Genomic DNA, 16,614 nt, shown 5'->3' with positions numbered 1-16,614 from the left:
AAACCGCGACTAAACCAACCCCGGTGGGATAGCGAACCCATTCCCGGGCCCGCCCCCGCGCTACCAGGGGACCGATCAAAGTTATCCTGAAGTCCTCCTTCTTCGGGACCCAAAGGGTCAAGCAGCTGCGTCCTGACGGGATTTGGGGGGCGGTGCAAGGCGAGGACAGCCGCCCCGCAGCGCCGGCGCAGAGGGGGTTAAAGCGGCCGGGCCGGCGCGACGGCCGCCCCGCTGGCCGGCAGGGGGCGTGGCCGAGGCGAGCGGCAGGTGAGCGTGGCCGGCAGGTGTGGGGCCGGGCGCGGGGCAGGGCGGCGGTGATGTCAGCGCGGACGGAGGGGGCACTGCCAGGCAACAGGTTCCAGCTCAGAATCGCCCCGTTCCGAGCCTTGGCCGCTCGCCTTCCATCGCTCGGGGCTCCGCAGTGTCGGGGGGAGCCGCCTTCCTCCCCTCCTCTCCTGCCTCGAAATGGGGGGCAAAAAGACGGAAGACGCCGGTCCTTCCGACGAGTACGGTGAGTCCCCGCAGCCGATCGCGGCTCTCGGGCGTCCAGGGCGAAAGCGGAGGGTTGAGGCTGGAAAGTCCGGCGGCGGGAGCAAACCCCAGCCTGCCCGCCCCCCGCACGCCACCTTTCTATTGTAGGCTTGTCCTAAGATCGAGGGGCGTTGTGTGACGTTTGTACTGGAGAAGGGGCGAGCGGCGGGGATCTTTGGAACGACAAAAATCCTTTGAAGGATTTTTTTTTTTTTAAGCAAAAAGTTTGAAGTTCTGGATGTTGGGGAAAATTGACGGCCGATCGCTCCTGCTTCCTCTTCGTACTGGTGCACACGCCCCGGTTTAATTCCTGGCTCTTCTCGTTTGGGGAGAAGAGGAAGTTTAAACCCAAGCTGGGTCTTCGCCGATAACTTTATTATTATTATTATTTGTAACTCACTTAAAGCAGTTGTATTCCGGCTTTTCTCCTCCAGGGTCTACCAGTTCTTCCCAAACTTTTTCCTTCATTGCCCAGAACCCCTTATCAGAAAGTCCAAGGCAGGTAAAACTCAATTTAAATGTTCCTGGTGTGATTGGGCTACCCAAACAAAAACCATTTTTACCCAATTTTGGGTAATTTACCCTGGTTGGGAAGCACTGCTCTAGACAGTCTACAGCAGTGTTCTCAACCCCGGGAACTTTAAGATGGGGGGAACTTCAACTCCCAGAATGCCCCAGCCAGCTCAGCTGGCTGGGGAATTCTGGGAGTTGAAGTCCCCCCATCTTAAAGTTCCCGGGGTTGAGAACACTGCTGTAGACTATACTCAAGGGGCAGAAGAGAGTGGAGCAATGAGGTCCCATGATTGATTTGCCCAGGCTAGCAGAGATTGTTGGCACCTGGAATCCAGCTACATCTGGAGAGTTGGAATAAATGGATTCATTTCCTGGATGCTTAGCTGAGTTTCTAATTAGGGTTGGGGGAGCAGGAAAGGAAGATTCCATGGGATGCATATACCTTTTTTTTTTTTTTGGGTCCTTCTAGTCAGTCTTGATGCCTGGCAACTACCTGGCCAAGTCCCTGCAATTTTCTTGGCAAGATTTTGGAAGTGGTTTGCCCTTGTGTGCTTCTTCCTAGGGCTGAGCGAGCGGGACTGGCCCCAGGTCACCCAGCTGGCTTCGTGCCTCAGGTGGGACTAGAACTCACAGTCTCCTGGTTTCTAGCCTGGTGTCTTAACCGCTACACCAGACTAGCTCCCTATAGTAATACCTGTTTTGCAGTAAGAAGGCAAATGTCGTCGAAGCAGAACATAAGGTTGCTTTGCAGGAGGATTTTGAACTCCATCTCTGGCACTTCCAGCAGGAAAGTCCTCAACCCGTGCTTGAGCCCCTTCGGTCAGCTGGAACGAGATACCCAGGGCTAAGCTGTTCAGTGAGCTGACTGCTGAGAATATATCAGAAAGCAAGGCTCCTTTTCAGCCCAATTACATGAGGCCCAGTGTCAAAGTTAATCACGGAGGTTCAGTTCCCCCAGGATTCTAGACTATCAAATGATGATCAATGATAGTTTGTTTCCCAACACAATTATCTGGGTTCACACAACTTGCTGAGCAAAAACTAAAGAAATGGCATGACGCATCTTAGCATGTTATGGGATATTATGCCAGGTATTGGACTGCGAGGAGGTCAAATCAGTCAATCCTAAAGGAAATCAACCTTGACTGTTCATTGGAAGGACAGATACTGAAGCTGAAGCTCAAATACTTTGGCCACCTAATGCGGAGAGAGGACTCACTGGAAAAGACCCTGATGCTGGGAAAGACTGAAGATGAAAGGAGAAGGGGACGGCAGAGGGTGAGATGGTTAGATGGCATCACCCATGCAATGAACATGAATTTGAGTAAACTCCGGGAGACAGTGGAAGACAGGAAGGCCTGGTGTGCTCTGGTCCATGGGGTCACGAAGAGTCGGACATGACTTAACGACTGAACAACAACAACAATATCAAACTGGATGTCCATGGGGGAGGTCAAAAGTCAAGGTGGTGGCTGTGGTTGTGTGATCAAAGCCACACCCATTTTTACATGCATCGTGTATTAGTCCTCACTTAACAAACACAATAGGGACCAGAAAACTGGTCGTTAAGCAGTGAGGTCATTAAGTGAGTCACCATGTGACCAGACCCAATTTTATGACCATTTTTACAATGGTCATTAAGCAAATCCATCTTCCCCAATGGACGTTTTTTGCCAGAAACTGGCAAAAATGGTCACAAATCACAATCATGTGACCACAGGACACTGCAACTGGTCATCATTGCAAGCTGGCTGACAAGTGCCAGAATTGACTGCGTGGGGTAGTGCGAGGTTTTGCGACAGTTGTAAGTGTGAGTACAGGTCATAAAGCACTTTTTCCGTGGCTGTCATAACGTCACACTATAATTAAATGAATGGTTGTTAAGCGAGGACTATCTGTATGTTAACAAGGAGCAGGGCTTGAATTGTGTAGTTGCAGCCACCATCTTGACTTTTTTGCCCCCCGTTGCAGACAGCTGTCTTTTAATGCAGTTAGTCAATTCTCTGACTCAAGACTGAGTGGTCTTTCTAAGATGGGGGCTCTTTCAATATCACTTTTTTCAAAATGTGATCAGCCAGTCTTCCAGCTCATTCTGCTAGGTGGGACCCTAGGTCATCTACTCAAAATTCCTTCCCTAATTCCTTCCCTTCCCATGATTTCAAAAACTGTCTGTGTGGTTACTAGGCTTTATACGCAACAAAGATAACTTCCCTGTTGAGGTAGACAATTCTTCTGAACGCTTCACTAATCCCAGATACTGCAAATTCTTCCATTACAGCATCCCTTTCTATAAATTGACCAAGTAACTTTTATTGAAGGGTGGGAACTAATATCTGTCATGTGTTGGCAAACAACTCCACGACCTGATCTTGTTGACACTCTGATCGTATGAGGAATTACAAGCGTGGTGCAATCGGTTTGAAGGTCTTTTGCCATAGAAAGCAGCTTGGTCTGAGAAACCAGGAAGTCTAGGTGTCTGCGTGTGTGTAAAAATGAAAGTGAGCAGGAAGCAGGAGCTACTCTTGATGAATTGAGGGCCACAGTATAAAAAATGGCCACAATCACATTGGGTTAATAATTTACTTTTATAATGTTCCATCGGTATCTTGGACTAAGCACTCAGGGTCAAGAAACAGTTCTGCAGGTTTATCTTGAATTTATTCTTTGTCACCTTTCCTGCTCTGTCTAAAATTAGACCTGTAATCTTGCGGGGAAGAAAACATTTAGTTTTTCCCAGCAAACAAGGTTGGCTAACCTGAGGCCGCAGGATTTCATACAGGCCATGTCAAGGCAGCCATGGGGGGTGGGGGTCAAAAAAGTCAGGATGGTGGCATGGTTGAAGCCAATCCCCTTTTTATGGCCATTGCGTATGTCTGACACACATAAAAAGGGGGGCATGGCTTCAATCACACCGTCATGGGCACCAACTTGACCTTTTTGAATCCTCTCTGCAGACATTCCTGGGCTGCCTGATTTCTCCATGACCACCGGGTGCCCCTTCTGAAAATAATGGGGTTCCCTGATTTCTGAATCAGGGAAAGGGAAGGGAAGGGAAGGGAAGGGAAGGGAAGGGAAGGAAAGGAAAGGAAAGGAAAGGAAAGGAAAGGAAAGGAAAGGAAAGGAAAGGAAAGGAAAGGAAGGAGTATATTTCAAAATACGATTAACATACTTTTTGAACATACATTTTCATTTTAAGAATAAATAAACTCAGCTTCCTTTCCCCAAACTCAGAAAAAAAAGTAAATATTGGCCCTGAGCACTTTGCATCTTTGCATCATACTTTGCATCATACCTCAGCCCAGACTCCTGAAGATTATTCCGCCCAGCTCTCAAATTAATATATATGCTGCAGATATCACAACAATGATAGCCTCAGGGCTGCCTGCTGAACGTGCGTCAGAAGATGTGAAATAGTTAGAAGTGAAACCTTAGGGACAGAGCCTCTGTTTTACATGGACAGGCTCAAGCCTTAAACTCTGAGATTTTCAGGAAGAATTTTCCCCTGTTACAAGGCGGGAGGGGGACTTTTCCCAACTTCCTGCAGAACTAGAGCCATGTGATGAAATGGCACAGGCTGGATCGATCATGGCTCAGATTCCAGGATTAAAGCCACTGTCTGCATTCAGTTGAGCTCTGCAAGCAGAACGGTGGCCATTTCTATATTCCCCCAAGGAAAAGCGTCACCCCCACAAGACAGAGTAAACATGCCCAAAATTTGTCCTGTGTTAATTCTTACAGTTCAGCCCAGATGCCCACATGCACGTATATGCATGTACAAGTAGTCCTTGTTTAATGACCATTTGTTTAATGATGGTTTGGACTTATGACGGTGCTGGAAAAACCAACTTATGACCGGTCCTTGCACTTATGACCATCATGGCGTCCCTGTGGTCACGTGATCATGATTTGGGTGCTTGGCAACTGGTTTGCATTTATGACCGTTGCAGCATCCCATGGTTACGTGATCACCATTTTCAACCTTCCCAGCCAGCTTCCGGCAAGCAAAATCAATGGGGAACTACGTGATTCGCTTAATGACCATGTGGCTCGCTTAAAGAACACAATGATTCTTGTAACAACTGCTGCAAAAAAGGTTGTAAAACTGGGTTGGATTTGCTTCGCAACCAAAATTTCTGTCCCAATTGTGATCGTTAAGCGAGGACTACCTGTACTTGCATAGTTTGTATTTTTATTTAATTTATACCACCAAAGGGGGAAGACAGTGACCACGACACTGCCATGCTGCCTAGGCTCTATCTGTGTAGAGGAACTTCAACATCCCAGCTGCTCTTCCTTCTTATCATTTTTGACATCCATACCAAACTCCGGCAGTGTTGGCCTGACACATTGAAAGACAAACCAGTGCATTGGTTTTTACCATGTATTCTTTGAAACCCAGCCTCGGTGACTAATTTATAGTTCGGTGTCTTTTGCCAGTGCAGAAAATTGGGTTCAATTGGGTTGGGTAAACTGTGGTTAAGTTAATCATGGAGAAACGCCAAGCAGACACCACATTGAAATGGGCACCCTTCAAATCAAGGCCTGTTTTCTCTAACTGAAGAGGCACATGGCCATCCTAAAGCAGCATTGCTTGTATGAGCTGGAGGCTACTTACATTTCAAACAAGCTCCCTCTTGGGAAAATGGATGCCTGGACACATTTTATTAACTTTAATGGCCAAGAATGGGTGCAGGGAGGGGGTTGATAACGTCAAGATAGTAGTCAGAACCATACATGCCCCTTTTCTATGTGTGTTGTGATTCTTTAGACCCCCCTCCCCAAGACACCGCTGTAAATGGTGATTTTTCAAACACCTCCCAATCCCATTTACATTATGATTGGTGAATTCCCCTGAATTGTTTCTCTTAATGGTGGAATGAGTCTGCTTAGTTTCCTCAGACGTATCTTAAAATGCATCTTTCAAATGCTTCTCAAAGGAATGAATCTTAAACAGATTGGCCAGGGGTCCTGCTCCTCAGATGATGGACAGGGGAGGTGAAAAAATCCAAGGAAACTGACTGGTATGTTTGACCTAAGGCGCAGCCCAACAAAGGGGAGGGAAAGGAGAGGGCAGAACAAGGAAATGAAACAAAGCAAATAAGAATAATTGTCCTGGATTACGTTTCATTCTCTTGTTTCTATAGCAAGCAGGAAGCAACACGCAGAAAATTGGACTTGGCTGTCCCCAAGCTCATGCCTTCCAGAAGTGTTGGACTTCAAGTCCCATAATTCCCAGCATGTCTGGAGGGAACCAGGTTGGGAAAAGCAAAGTGAGCTAGGTCCCTTCATTAACTGATGAGGAAGATCTTTCTTAATTATCTCTGCAAGAGAGCAGTGATCCAAAAACCATGAGCTAAGTTCTAATTAAGACCATTAGGGACTGAGGGGAGGGAGGGATCTACTAAAGCATCCTTCTGCAAGCTGGGGGTCTGCCTGTAGTCATGCTGACTGGGAATTGTGGAAGTCCACCCATCTGCCCTCAGTCCTTCATCTCATCCTGCACTGTACTAATTGCATCTTGGCTTATCTAACCTGGCAGCTACTGGCTATGGAATGAAACTTGCCTGCTGGCTTAGTTCTGCATGACAGGTTGAAGTGCATCTTCAGGGGGATAGAAGGAGCCGAGGAGCAAGAAAACAGCTCTGCTACAGGGAGGTGCTCTGGAGAAGGCCAGGGCAGTAGGTATCATCTTGCTTACAGTGCAGCTTACTAGGCTGGATGCTGGTTTGGCTTTTGAGTGGCTATCTTCACATCCCAGTAGTAACATATGGCTGCAAGAGCTGGACCATAAGGAAGGCTGAGCGAAGGAAGATCAATGCTTTTGAACTGTGGTGTTGGAGGAAAATTCTGAGAGTGCCTTGGACTGCAAGAAGATCAAACCAGTCCATCCTCCAGGAAATCAAGCCAGACTGCTCACTTGAGGGAATGATATTAAAGGCAAAACTGAAATACTTTGGCCACATAATGAGAAGACAGGACACCCTGGAGAAGATGCTGATGCTAGGGAGAGTGGAAGGCAAAAGGAAGAGGGGCCGACCAAGGGCAAGATGGATGGATGATATTCTAGAGGTGACGGACTCGACCCTGGGGGAGCTGGGGGTGTTGACGACCGACAGGAAGCTCTGGCGTGGGCTGGTCCACGAAGTCACGAAGAGTCGGAAGCGACTGAACGAATAAACAACAACAAATCTTCACATCATGTGGCAATGAGTTCCATAAGTTTCTTCAGTGTCTTACATTTGTTCTTTCCAGGTCTGTTAAAATCTGCTTCACTGAATGCCTCCTACTTCTTACTGCAGGAGAGACATTTTTCTTTTGACACACCCTGTTCTTGAAACCATCATCCCGGAGGTTTTGTGGTCACCTGCATTCACCTAGTGGAATGACGCCTAAGGACTCTGCGTATGTGCAAGAGTGATTTCTTTATCATAGCTCTACTTCCTGGTTATATATGTTACTACATTTCTCTGCTACTAGTAATGAATATTATTTATATCAGAGCTTTCAGACTATAACTTCTTCCAAAACAGCCAACTAGGAAAATAGATGTGCTGTGCAGTATATATGAATACAATCCAATTAAACTATAAAAATATAATTCACTGGAGTCACTACAGGTAGTACATTGCCCTGGGAGGCAAGAAGAAAAACTGATTATGAGATGGTATTTGCTTTCATCTTTTCTGATTGTCTTTTCTAAAGAGGAAATGTCCTGGCAAATATGCATTTATAACATAAGTATAACAATTTAAACATGTTAGTTTGGCAACATCTTCCTTGAACTCTGGTACAAAAGTACCCATAATAAAACAGCAATTACATCAAAAACAGCAATACCACATCCTGAATGGAACACACACACACAAACACACACACATATATAGTAAGGAAGCTCAGCTAGTTACCATCACTAATTTATCACCAATGCACCCCCACCGATTTATCTGGTATGCTGCTGTTGCTGTTGACTAATAGTAATTTCCTAGCCAGCCACTTGTGTTATGCTATTTCATAAAAATGCAGCTTGATCTGAGCATGAAAAGTGAAGGGTGTTGCTTTGGAGGCATTCAAACCAACATTTAAAATTGAAGTGGATTTCTTGAATGTGCATATTAGAGACAGTGAGAAGGACAGAAAACAATGTGCTACAAAATTTTTAAAATTGTTGAGTGTATGTAAGCCAGGCAGAGGCTTCAATAAAAGTTGTTTTTCTTGTTGAAAAACCATCCTGGGTCTCTTCCCCACTCCCCCCAAAATGCTCGGCATCTGCCTAAAGCACTCTGCATTCAACAAAGAAGACAGCAGGGAAAGAGAGAAACAGAGGACTTTTGTTTGATCCTTTCATTCCAAAAATGTGGACTATCCATTTATTTTTTAGATTTTTTTATCCCACCTAGGTATGTTCGCCGCTTCAAGTTATTTATAAAAATAATATACCTAGTACTCCTTCCTCCTCCTCTTTTCCCCACAACAACAACCCTGTGACGTGAGCTGGGCTGAGAGAGAGTGACTGGCCCAAGGTCACCCAGCCAGCTTTCCTGCCTAAGGCAGGACTAGAACTCACCGTCTCCTGGTTTCTAGCAATTACTAGAAATGGCCTCTGGACCAACACTCTCCTATCTTTAAAGATGCTAACAGCAGAGAGGAGGATTCTTTGGCCTGCCAAACCATAGACTGCTCCAGGCATCCCTTAAGGGGCATTGAGTTCAGGCTGTTTAAGTCTGCTGCTTAGGAATTCCAAGCTGTAGGCTAGACTCCTGAAAATACTGTGGACAGCCAAGACAACAACCAATGGATCATCAAACAAATCAACCTGGAGTTCTCACTTGAGGCACAAAGGGCCAGGCTTAATTTGTCCTATTTGGACACCTTATACAAAGACCCAGCTCTCTGGAGGAGGCTCTGATGCTGGGAAAGGTGGAAGGAAAGAGAAGAAGAGGACAATCGGCAGCAAAGGGATGGACTCAGTACAGTGGCAATAGGAGTACCCTTGGAAGACTTGAAGGACCAGGTTAGGGACAGATTGTCTTGGAGAAATTCTATCTATGTGGTTGTTAGGAGTCAACAACAACTTGACTGCACATAATCAGGCTAGACTAGGAAGTCAGAAGAAGAAAAAAAGCAGAGAATGACAAACCACTATTACTTCCAAGAAAATTATGTGGATGAGGCCAAGAAAGTGATGTCACCAGGAGTTGTTTGCAACCAACTTCTGTAACTCCCCAGAAGTTTTACCTGGTGGGAAATAGCTCTGGACCGCTGGATCAAACAAGCATTTCCATTTCTCAGTGTGCCCCGTAGTGGCAATGTCTTAAAGCATTGTGAGAAAGTTAGTGTAGGAGTTACTGTAGCATAGCTGCCCAAGGTTGCTCATAGCTTCAGGTTGGATTTAGGAAGACAGACAAATAGGTCAGTAGATCCAGGCAGGTATTGAGGTACTAAAGGCTTCCCGGACTTAGAACTGTTGTCTTGTTCTTGAAACAATTAATAACAGTACAGAGACAGCAGAAGTAGTAAAATAACAACCAGGATAATGAGAAAGTCGCTGAATTTCCCAGTATGCTTGCTGTCCTAACCCCAATGTTCCACGGATGCATTTGGAACATAGCCTCATGCTGATGGGCTCTGCCCAGATTTGTCCTTGCTACAGTCACGCACCAGAAACAGGCACCCTTTCTGAAGCTGGAGTTGCATTGTTCAAACTGTAGTTATTTTCATGGACTAGAGCTGGAAAGAGAAGATTTTTTTTAATCCCCCTTTTCTTCATATTTGGGGCGTTAGATGTGTTTTAAAAACGTGTATAAGTGTGTGGGATGCATGGATATTGCTTGTTGGCTGAAAAGTGGAAGCAAACTTTGCTGTGGTTATTTGGTGAGTCACCACAAAATCTTGACAATCTCATCTTGGGAGGGGGGAGATCTGGAGGCCACCAAAAATGGCTAGCAAAATTGAAAGTTGCCTGTCCCTGTTGTAGACCATTTTCTGCTATAGAATTCATTTTACTCTGCAATCATCTGTTCTCCATGGGGCTGTTACTGCATCTTGGACTTAGCAGGGGGAGGAATTGGCAATCCTTCCCAAACTGGTGCCCTCCAGATGTGTGGGCTAAGACTAAGGCTTTAGGGCAGCATTTTTCAAACTTGGCAACTTTAAGATGTGTGGAATTCCCAGAATTCCCCAGCCAACAGGGTCAAAAAGTTGAGAAAGGCTGTTCTAAAGTGTATCAAACACAAGTTGAAGGTTTTGCTTCTCAGGTTGCAGCCACTATGTTGACTTTTTTGACCACCCCTTTTGTTGGATATTCCCAGTGGAAGGAAAGCTCCCAGCCCAGAAACTGGGAGTTTTTCCTTCCTCAGAAAAAGCAAGGCCAAGAGGACAAGATCTCATTGGGACCATGGCAGAGACCAAGAGATGAAGCCTGCCTTACCGTGGTAGATCTCCTACCCCACTGGGTATTGGTGATACCCCGATTCCAAGAGGCCAGGAATGGTAGTTTCTCCAATACTCCAGAAGAGCCTTCCTGCAGAAGCTAGACTGACTGGTTCCCTCTGTAATGGCCTTCCAGAAGTTGGTGAAACCAATTCCTGGTGGCTTACAACACAACATACAATCTCATTTTATACAATATACTATACATCATTAACTGCTGTTTTTATACTGTTATCGTTCTATTATTTATTGATATGATCAATATTTTGCTTTGTTGCTTATATTTTGGATAGTATATTTTGGGGAATTGGGGGACTGGACTGTGAATTAGTATATTGTCTGTGGTGTTGTAAGCCACCAGAAACGGATGGCGTACAAATTTAATTTGTAATAGTAAGAATAATGCAAAATATGCAGGAAAAGAGAGTGCATATTTAAATGGGGCAGCAGATCATCTGGATCAGTAGATCATCTGGATCAGCAATAGCACCTATTAGCCTTGGTAACTGCAGGTCCCCCAAATCTTGACGGTTCCCACCGGTGTTGATATTTTGGCAGCCACCTCACCCACTTCCTCATTCCCCATTTACGCCATTTTGATTTCCCAGGACATGAAGTTGTGTTTGCTTGTTTGAGGGCCCAGCAAGAAAATCCAGATGATGCTAACGCAGTTGTTTTCTTCAGATTCTGAAGCACAACAAGATTTTTTAAAAGCACGATTGCTTAGACAAGCCTAGAGTTATCAGACATTCAGCCAAAGGAAGACACATCCCCCTTTTTGTCCTTATAGTCTCCGTTCGGCAGGCATAACTTTAAAATCAAACATTGTCTGGCTTTTTGAGAGGTTTTTTTTTACATTTTGGACTGTTTTCACAACCATAGTCATTCACACTTTTGTGTATTGTGACCTTGTAAATTGCTTCTTTCTTTCCCTCATCTGTTGACAGACTTGATAGCCTAGATTTACGTTATTTAATTTATTCCCTGATTCCAGCAATCGGCTTCAATCCAGCCCCTTCAAATCTGTGATCCCTGTGGTCTGTGGCTCACATAACCTGTCGTATGTTTCTATGGTGAAATTTGGAAAGCGCTTTGTCATCAATTCTATATTATTGTTGGCATGTATTCCTGAAGATAAAGATTCGTTGGAAAAATGTTGCAATTGAAAAACCAGTCTTTCTGATGCTGGAAAAAGTAATTTCATATACATGTAGGCCTAAGTACATTTTTTTTGCAGTTTTTCACTGTAATTTTTGTCACCAAGAAAGTTAAACAGTTAGTGCAGGGTTTCTCAACCAGGGTTTTGCGAGAGGTCACTAAAAACATTATTTCAGATTCAGGCAGCTTCACATAAAAGAGGCAAGTTTCATTCTTTATTTTTAGTTTAAGAAACACTGTTAACGCATGTATGCAGGCCTACCCATGAAATGAATATAATAATTTTGGAACTTCTGGCCTATATTTGAGCCTGAATGTGCAGGGGTTCCCCGAGGCCTGAAAAATATTTCAAGGGTTCCTCCAGGGTCAAAAGGTTGAGGAAGGCTGAGTTAGCGTGTCCTCCTCCCCGCCTCCCCATTTGTCCACATTTCCAATGATCTGTGTCCTCCTTTATCTGTTTGGATATCTGGTAACTCTAGACAAGCCATAGACTGGGTTTGAATGGCTCTGTGCATTAACCCTGTTTTCTGGGTTCACACAATACACTGAACCTTGAACCAATGATCTAGGTTTGTGCACTGAGTTCAGCTACAATTTTGTAGTGGAGGCAAAGCTGAGCCTTCTGTAACTTTTTAATGTAGTCCGTCTTATATTTCTAGTGCATTAACAATGTTAGCATTAGTTCAGCAACTTGTATTAGTTGAGCCTCTGAATTTGTTTCTATCTGTCTCATCTCTCTGTTTAATACGAGGTGAACCCCAGTGAACTGCTGCAATTTCCTTCTATAAATTCGAAACCGACTTGCTTAGGCGGATCTCCTCCCTGGATTGTGAATGGCTTTGATTTAGGAACTGTGTGCCTTCACAAATGTAACCTCTTCAAGGAGGCAGATAATGAATGTCTTTACAACTTCCCCTTTCTCCTGAAATGGGTTGAGGCAAGGAGGCAGATAATGAATGTCTTTACAACTTCCCCTTTCTCCTGAAATGGGTTGAGGGTCAAAGGGTTAAAAGAACAACACTTGGCAATTAGTCCGGCATCTCTGTTTTTGATAAACTAAGAGGAATGTTCTTATTTGGGACAGGGGAAAGCCCCAAATTCCTCCAGCATCCCCATCCACATTCCAGACCTAGGGTAATTCTCTGACAAAGATCAACTATGCTTTGAGGGCGGTGGGCTGATTGTACCTTCAAATCAGTCTTGACTCCTGCAGTTTTCTTGGCAACGTTTTTAGAAGTGGTTTGCCATTGTCTTCTTCTTAAGGCCAGGAGAGAGGGACTGGCCCAAAGTCACCCAGTTGGCTTCATGTCTAAGGTGGGACTAGAACTCATGGTCTCCTGGGTTCTAGTTGTTGTTTATTCGTTTAGTCGCTTCCGACTCTTCGTGACTTCATGGACCAGCCCACGCCAGAGCTTCCTGTCGGTCGTCAACACCCCCAGCTCCCCATCTATCCATCATCATCCATCCTACCCTTGGTCGGCCCCTCTTCCTTTTGCCCTCCACTCTCCCCAGCATCAGCATCTTCTCCAGGGTGTCCTGTCTTCTCATTATGTGGCCAAAGTATTTCAGTTTTGCCTTTAATATGGGTTCTAGAGTGATGCCTTAATCACTGCACCAAACTGGTTCTCAACGATGCATATACTCCTTTTTAATTCTTTGTAAGCCTAAATGTGAACTGCATGACCAGTCTCTGCACTCTTAGCTCAAGTTGGTTGGAAGCTCAGTGATCACTGGAACTTGGCTAGCCTAATAGTGGTTTGGACCTCTCCAATCCCTTTGGCTTATGCCTTAAGTGAGTTTTGCCAACTGTAGTTCAGTGTGTTATGGGAACACAAGCCAGTGTGGCCTGGTTTACATACAAATCTAAGGCATAACAGGTGGCTTTGCTTCATTTTAAATCACAAACCAATCGCACAATATTTTTAATACAATGTGCAAACTCTTGAACTGGTCATAAGCCTACAGTTGACAAGACTCCATCATTGGCCTGATTTGCACAACAACCAACACCCTAAGCAACAATGGGGATTGTTTGATTTGGCTAGATTATAGAAAGAAGAGTATTATGATGCAATTTTACAGAGAGAGGTTAAAATATAATTGTACTTAACTGCTGTGAAGAATATCAGAAGCCTCTTCTTTTATCTTTTATCTTTTTTCTTTCTTTTCTATTTTTCTTCAACTTTTTTTCTTTTCTTGCACTTTCTGCTTTCTTTCTGTTTTCTTTCTTTTTCTTTCTTTCTTCCTTACTTTGTATTAGTTTGTATTAGTTTTTATCTTCTTTTTAAAAGTTTCAATAAAAATCAGATAAAAAAGGGGATTGTTTGATTTGGGCTTAGTATACTGTAGGCATGTAGCCAGTCGTAACCTCGTCAATAAACCATGTTTTAACAAGCCACGGTTTTATTTATTTAAAACATTTATATAGCTGCCCATTTTATATCGAACTCTGGGCAGCTCCCAACCAACAGTTAAAACAGCATCACTATAGAATTAATACATACATATATCTATTAAAACCACAAACTTTTAAGGTTCAGTTTCCTTAAAAGTAGAATATTTTTAATGAGACTTCTGTATAGACGGAATATAATTGGGCTGTGCAGAGGGTCAGGGTCAGACTCCAGACAATGGTTCACAGTGTACAGGCGTGCAATTGTAGCGTGCCTCCAAATCCTTAAGGCAGCCACCAACCAAGTAGCAGAATGCAGTTGCGCTGAGATATCCACAGACAGCTCCTGGGTGTTTTTCCTGTCCTTTGCACAGTTGAACAAGTACAATCCGATCCCATCTGATCCTTTCCCCCTCTTGGCCAGCACAACGAGATCCTGGAAACAGGCTGTCAGTCCAACCAAGGCAGGGTTCAGATTTTGACCCACGGCCCATGTAAGTCACCTCTAATCCTTAATCTGTTCCTGCTCTGCTTGTTTACATCTACTTCCTGGAACTCTCTGTCATCAGAATGATTATATGTGGCAAAATCCTGTCACTGGCTTTCTTGGTGTGCTCTTGATGGTACTCCCAGTGAGTGTGTAAGTATAGCAGGACAGTTATGCCAAGTTTGGGTTGGCAAGGCCACACTCTTTGCTCCCCAGATCTAGAACAGTGTTTCTCAGTCTTAGCAACTTTAAGATATGTGGACCAGCTGGGGAATTCTGGGAGTTGAAGTCCACCCATCTTAAAGTTGCTAAGGTTGAGGAACACTGATCTAGAAGAAAACCACTTGCGTTTTTGGTTGGACCAGTTCACTGGAGACTTGATCCACATCACATGACTTTGCCATTCCCTGACCAACTTTCTTCAGTGGACCAAAACGCTGGCTTCCAATCACAAGTCAAAGCTGGCTTGCACCATCTGGACTAATTCACACCATGCCATTCTGGCTGCTTTCTGGTTGGGTTCATGTTACATGCTAAGCAATGCTTTAATAATAGTCTACTGAACAAACCACAATTAGCTTGGTTCAGGGATGCTTAACCCAAACCAAACCCACATAGGGCTTAGCAAGTTATGTGTGATTGTAGCTAATGTGAATGAACACACTGCCCCCCTTAGAACTGGGTGGGACCTAAGAGGTCAAGTTCAACCCCATGCACACTGCAAGATTCACTATACCATCTCCAATAGATGATTATCCAGCCTCTCTTTGAAAACTTCCAGTGAGAGGGAAGAAACTATTCCATGTGGTAACCTATTCCATTGATTGACAGCTCTTACTGTCAAAAAGTTCTTCCTGTTATCTAACCTGTATCTACATCCTTGAAGTTTCATCCTATTTGTTCTAGTCTTAACCTCTGGAGCAAGTGAGAATAAGTCCAAACCCTCTGAAATGTGATCACCCTTCAGTTTTTGAAGACAGCTATCATGTCTCCATTCAACTTTGTTTTCTGCAAGCTAAACATACCTAGGTCTTTTAACCGTTCCTCTTAGGACTTGGTTTCCAGTCCTTTCACCATCTTGGTAGCCCTTCTTCAGACTTCCTCCAGTGTATTGATGCCCTTTTTAAACTAGGGCGTGCAGAACTGACCCCCATTCTATGTGGTTCCTCTATGCATAAGCATGACATGTGAATATTGACTGGCCATCCTTTCTAGTTAACATTAACCAGAATCAGAAACCAACAGCCATGGTTTCATGTTTTGCCAGTATTAATTGAACATTCTGCTTTTGCCCTCATGCTTAAACACAGGGAAACCGTGGGGTTTGATGAAGGAGATGCGTAGCACGGGGCAAAGAGATAGAACGTGGGCCTACGTTAACTGGCTGGACTGGGATTATCAAGTCGTCACAGCATACAATGAATCAGCAGAGGAGGATCACACCGGTGATACAGTGCTTCCTGTCAGGGTTGTATTACATGTCACAGAAGATCTAAGAATCATGGTCTGTGGAAAGGAGGAGGAAGGAGTATTGGGTGTGTTCCCCACCTTGGGTAATTTATAAAAATTTAAAAAGATTTTTAGATTTTTGGACAAAAAAAACTAAAAAAATAAGTTGTGGCCACCTTCTCAACTTTTCTGATCCTGCTGTAGCCCCCCCCCCCCGCTTGCTTGTCATTTATTATCATTTATGCTAATTTATATTATTTATTCATATATTTTATTTTGTTGTTGTTGTTGTTATTCTTGGTAATCTACAATTAAATTCACAGTCTAAGACTGGTAGAAGCCTAATAATTCAAGTCCTAACCAAGGACCTAAGAATTATTAAAGTAATGTCTGAGAATATGTTCTTGCAGGGTGGTTCTTTTGTAAAATTAGGGTGTTTAGGTCTGATAAATTCCAAATTTCCAAACATCAAGGGAGTCCTTTAGATATTGTTCCAAGGGCTCCAATCACGTTTGTTGTAATAATCCCCCTTTTGGGGGGAGATGGGCAGTAATAGAAGTGTGAATAATAAATATAAATAAATAAATAAATAAATAACAGCGGATGTCTTTTTCCATAAGCTTTTAGCTTCAATTTGCAAGTCCCAGTATTCTGT

General features: G+C 44.1%; 1 protein-coding gene across 1 annotated transcript in view; it reads left to right on the top strand.

The window, feature by feature from the left end:
• The first annotated feature begins 308 nt into the window (after positions 1-308).
• The window catches only part of SLC44A4 (solute carrier family 44 member 4), a 55,408-nt gene continuing 39,102 nt past the window's right edge, over positions 309-16,614 (top strand). The window contains exon 1 of the mRNA XM_063291233.1: positions 309-511. Within this exon, the coding sequence (XP_063147303.1) occupies positions 466-511 (46 nt within the window). The 5' untranslated portion in view covers positions 309-465. The remainder of the gene's footprint in view (positions 512-16,614) is intronic.

Source organism: Candoia aspera, chromosome 2 (assembly GCF_035149785.1).
Source record: "Candoia aspera isolate rCanAsp1 chromosome 2, rCanAsp1.hap2, whole genome shotgun sequence".
Classification (NCBI taxonomy): domain Eukaryota; kingdom Metazoa; phylum Chordata; class Lepidosauria; order Squamata; family Boidae; genus Candoia; species Candoia aspera.
The sequence above is the reverse complement of the archived record's forward strand: the minus strand, read 5'-3'. Positions and strand labels throughout refer to the sequence as shown.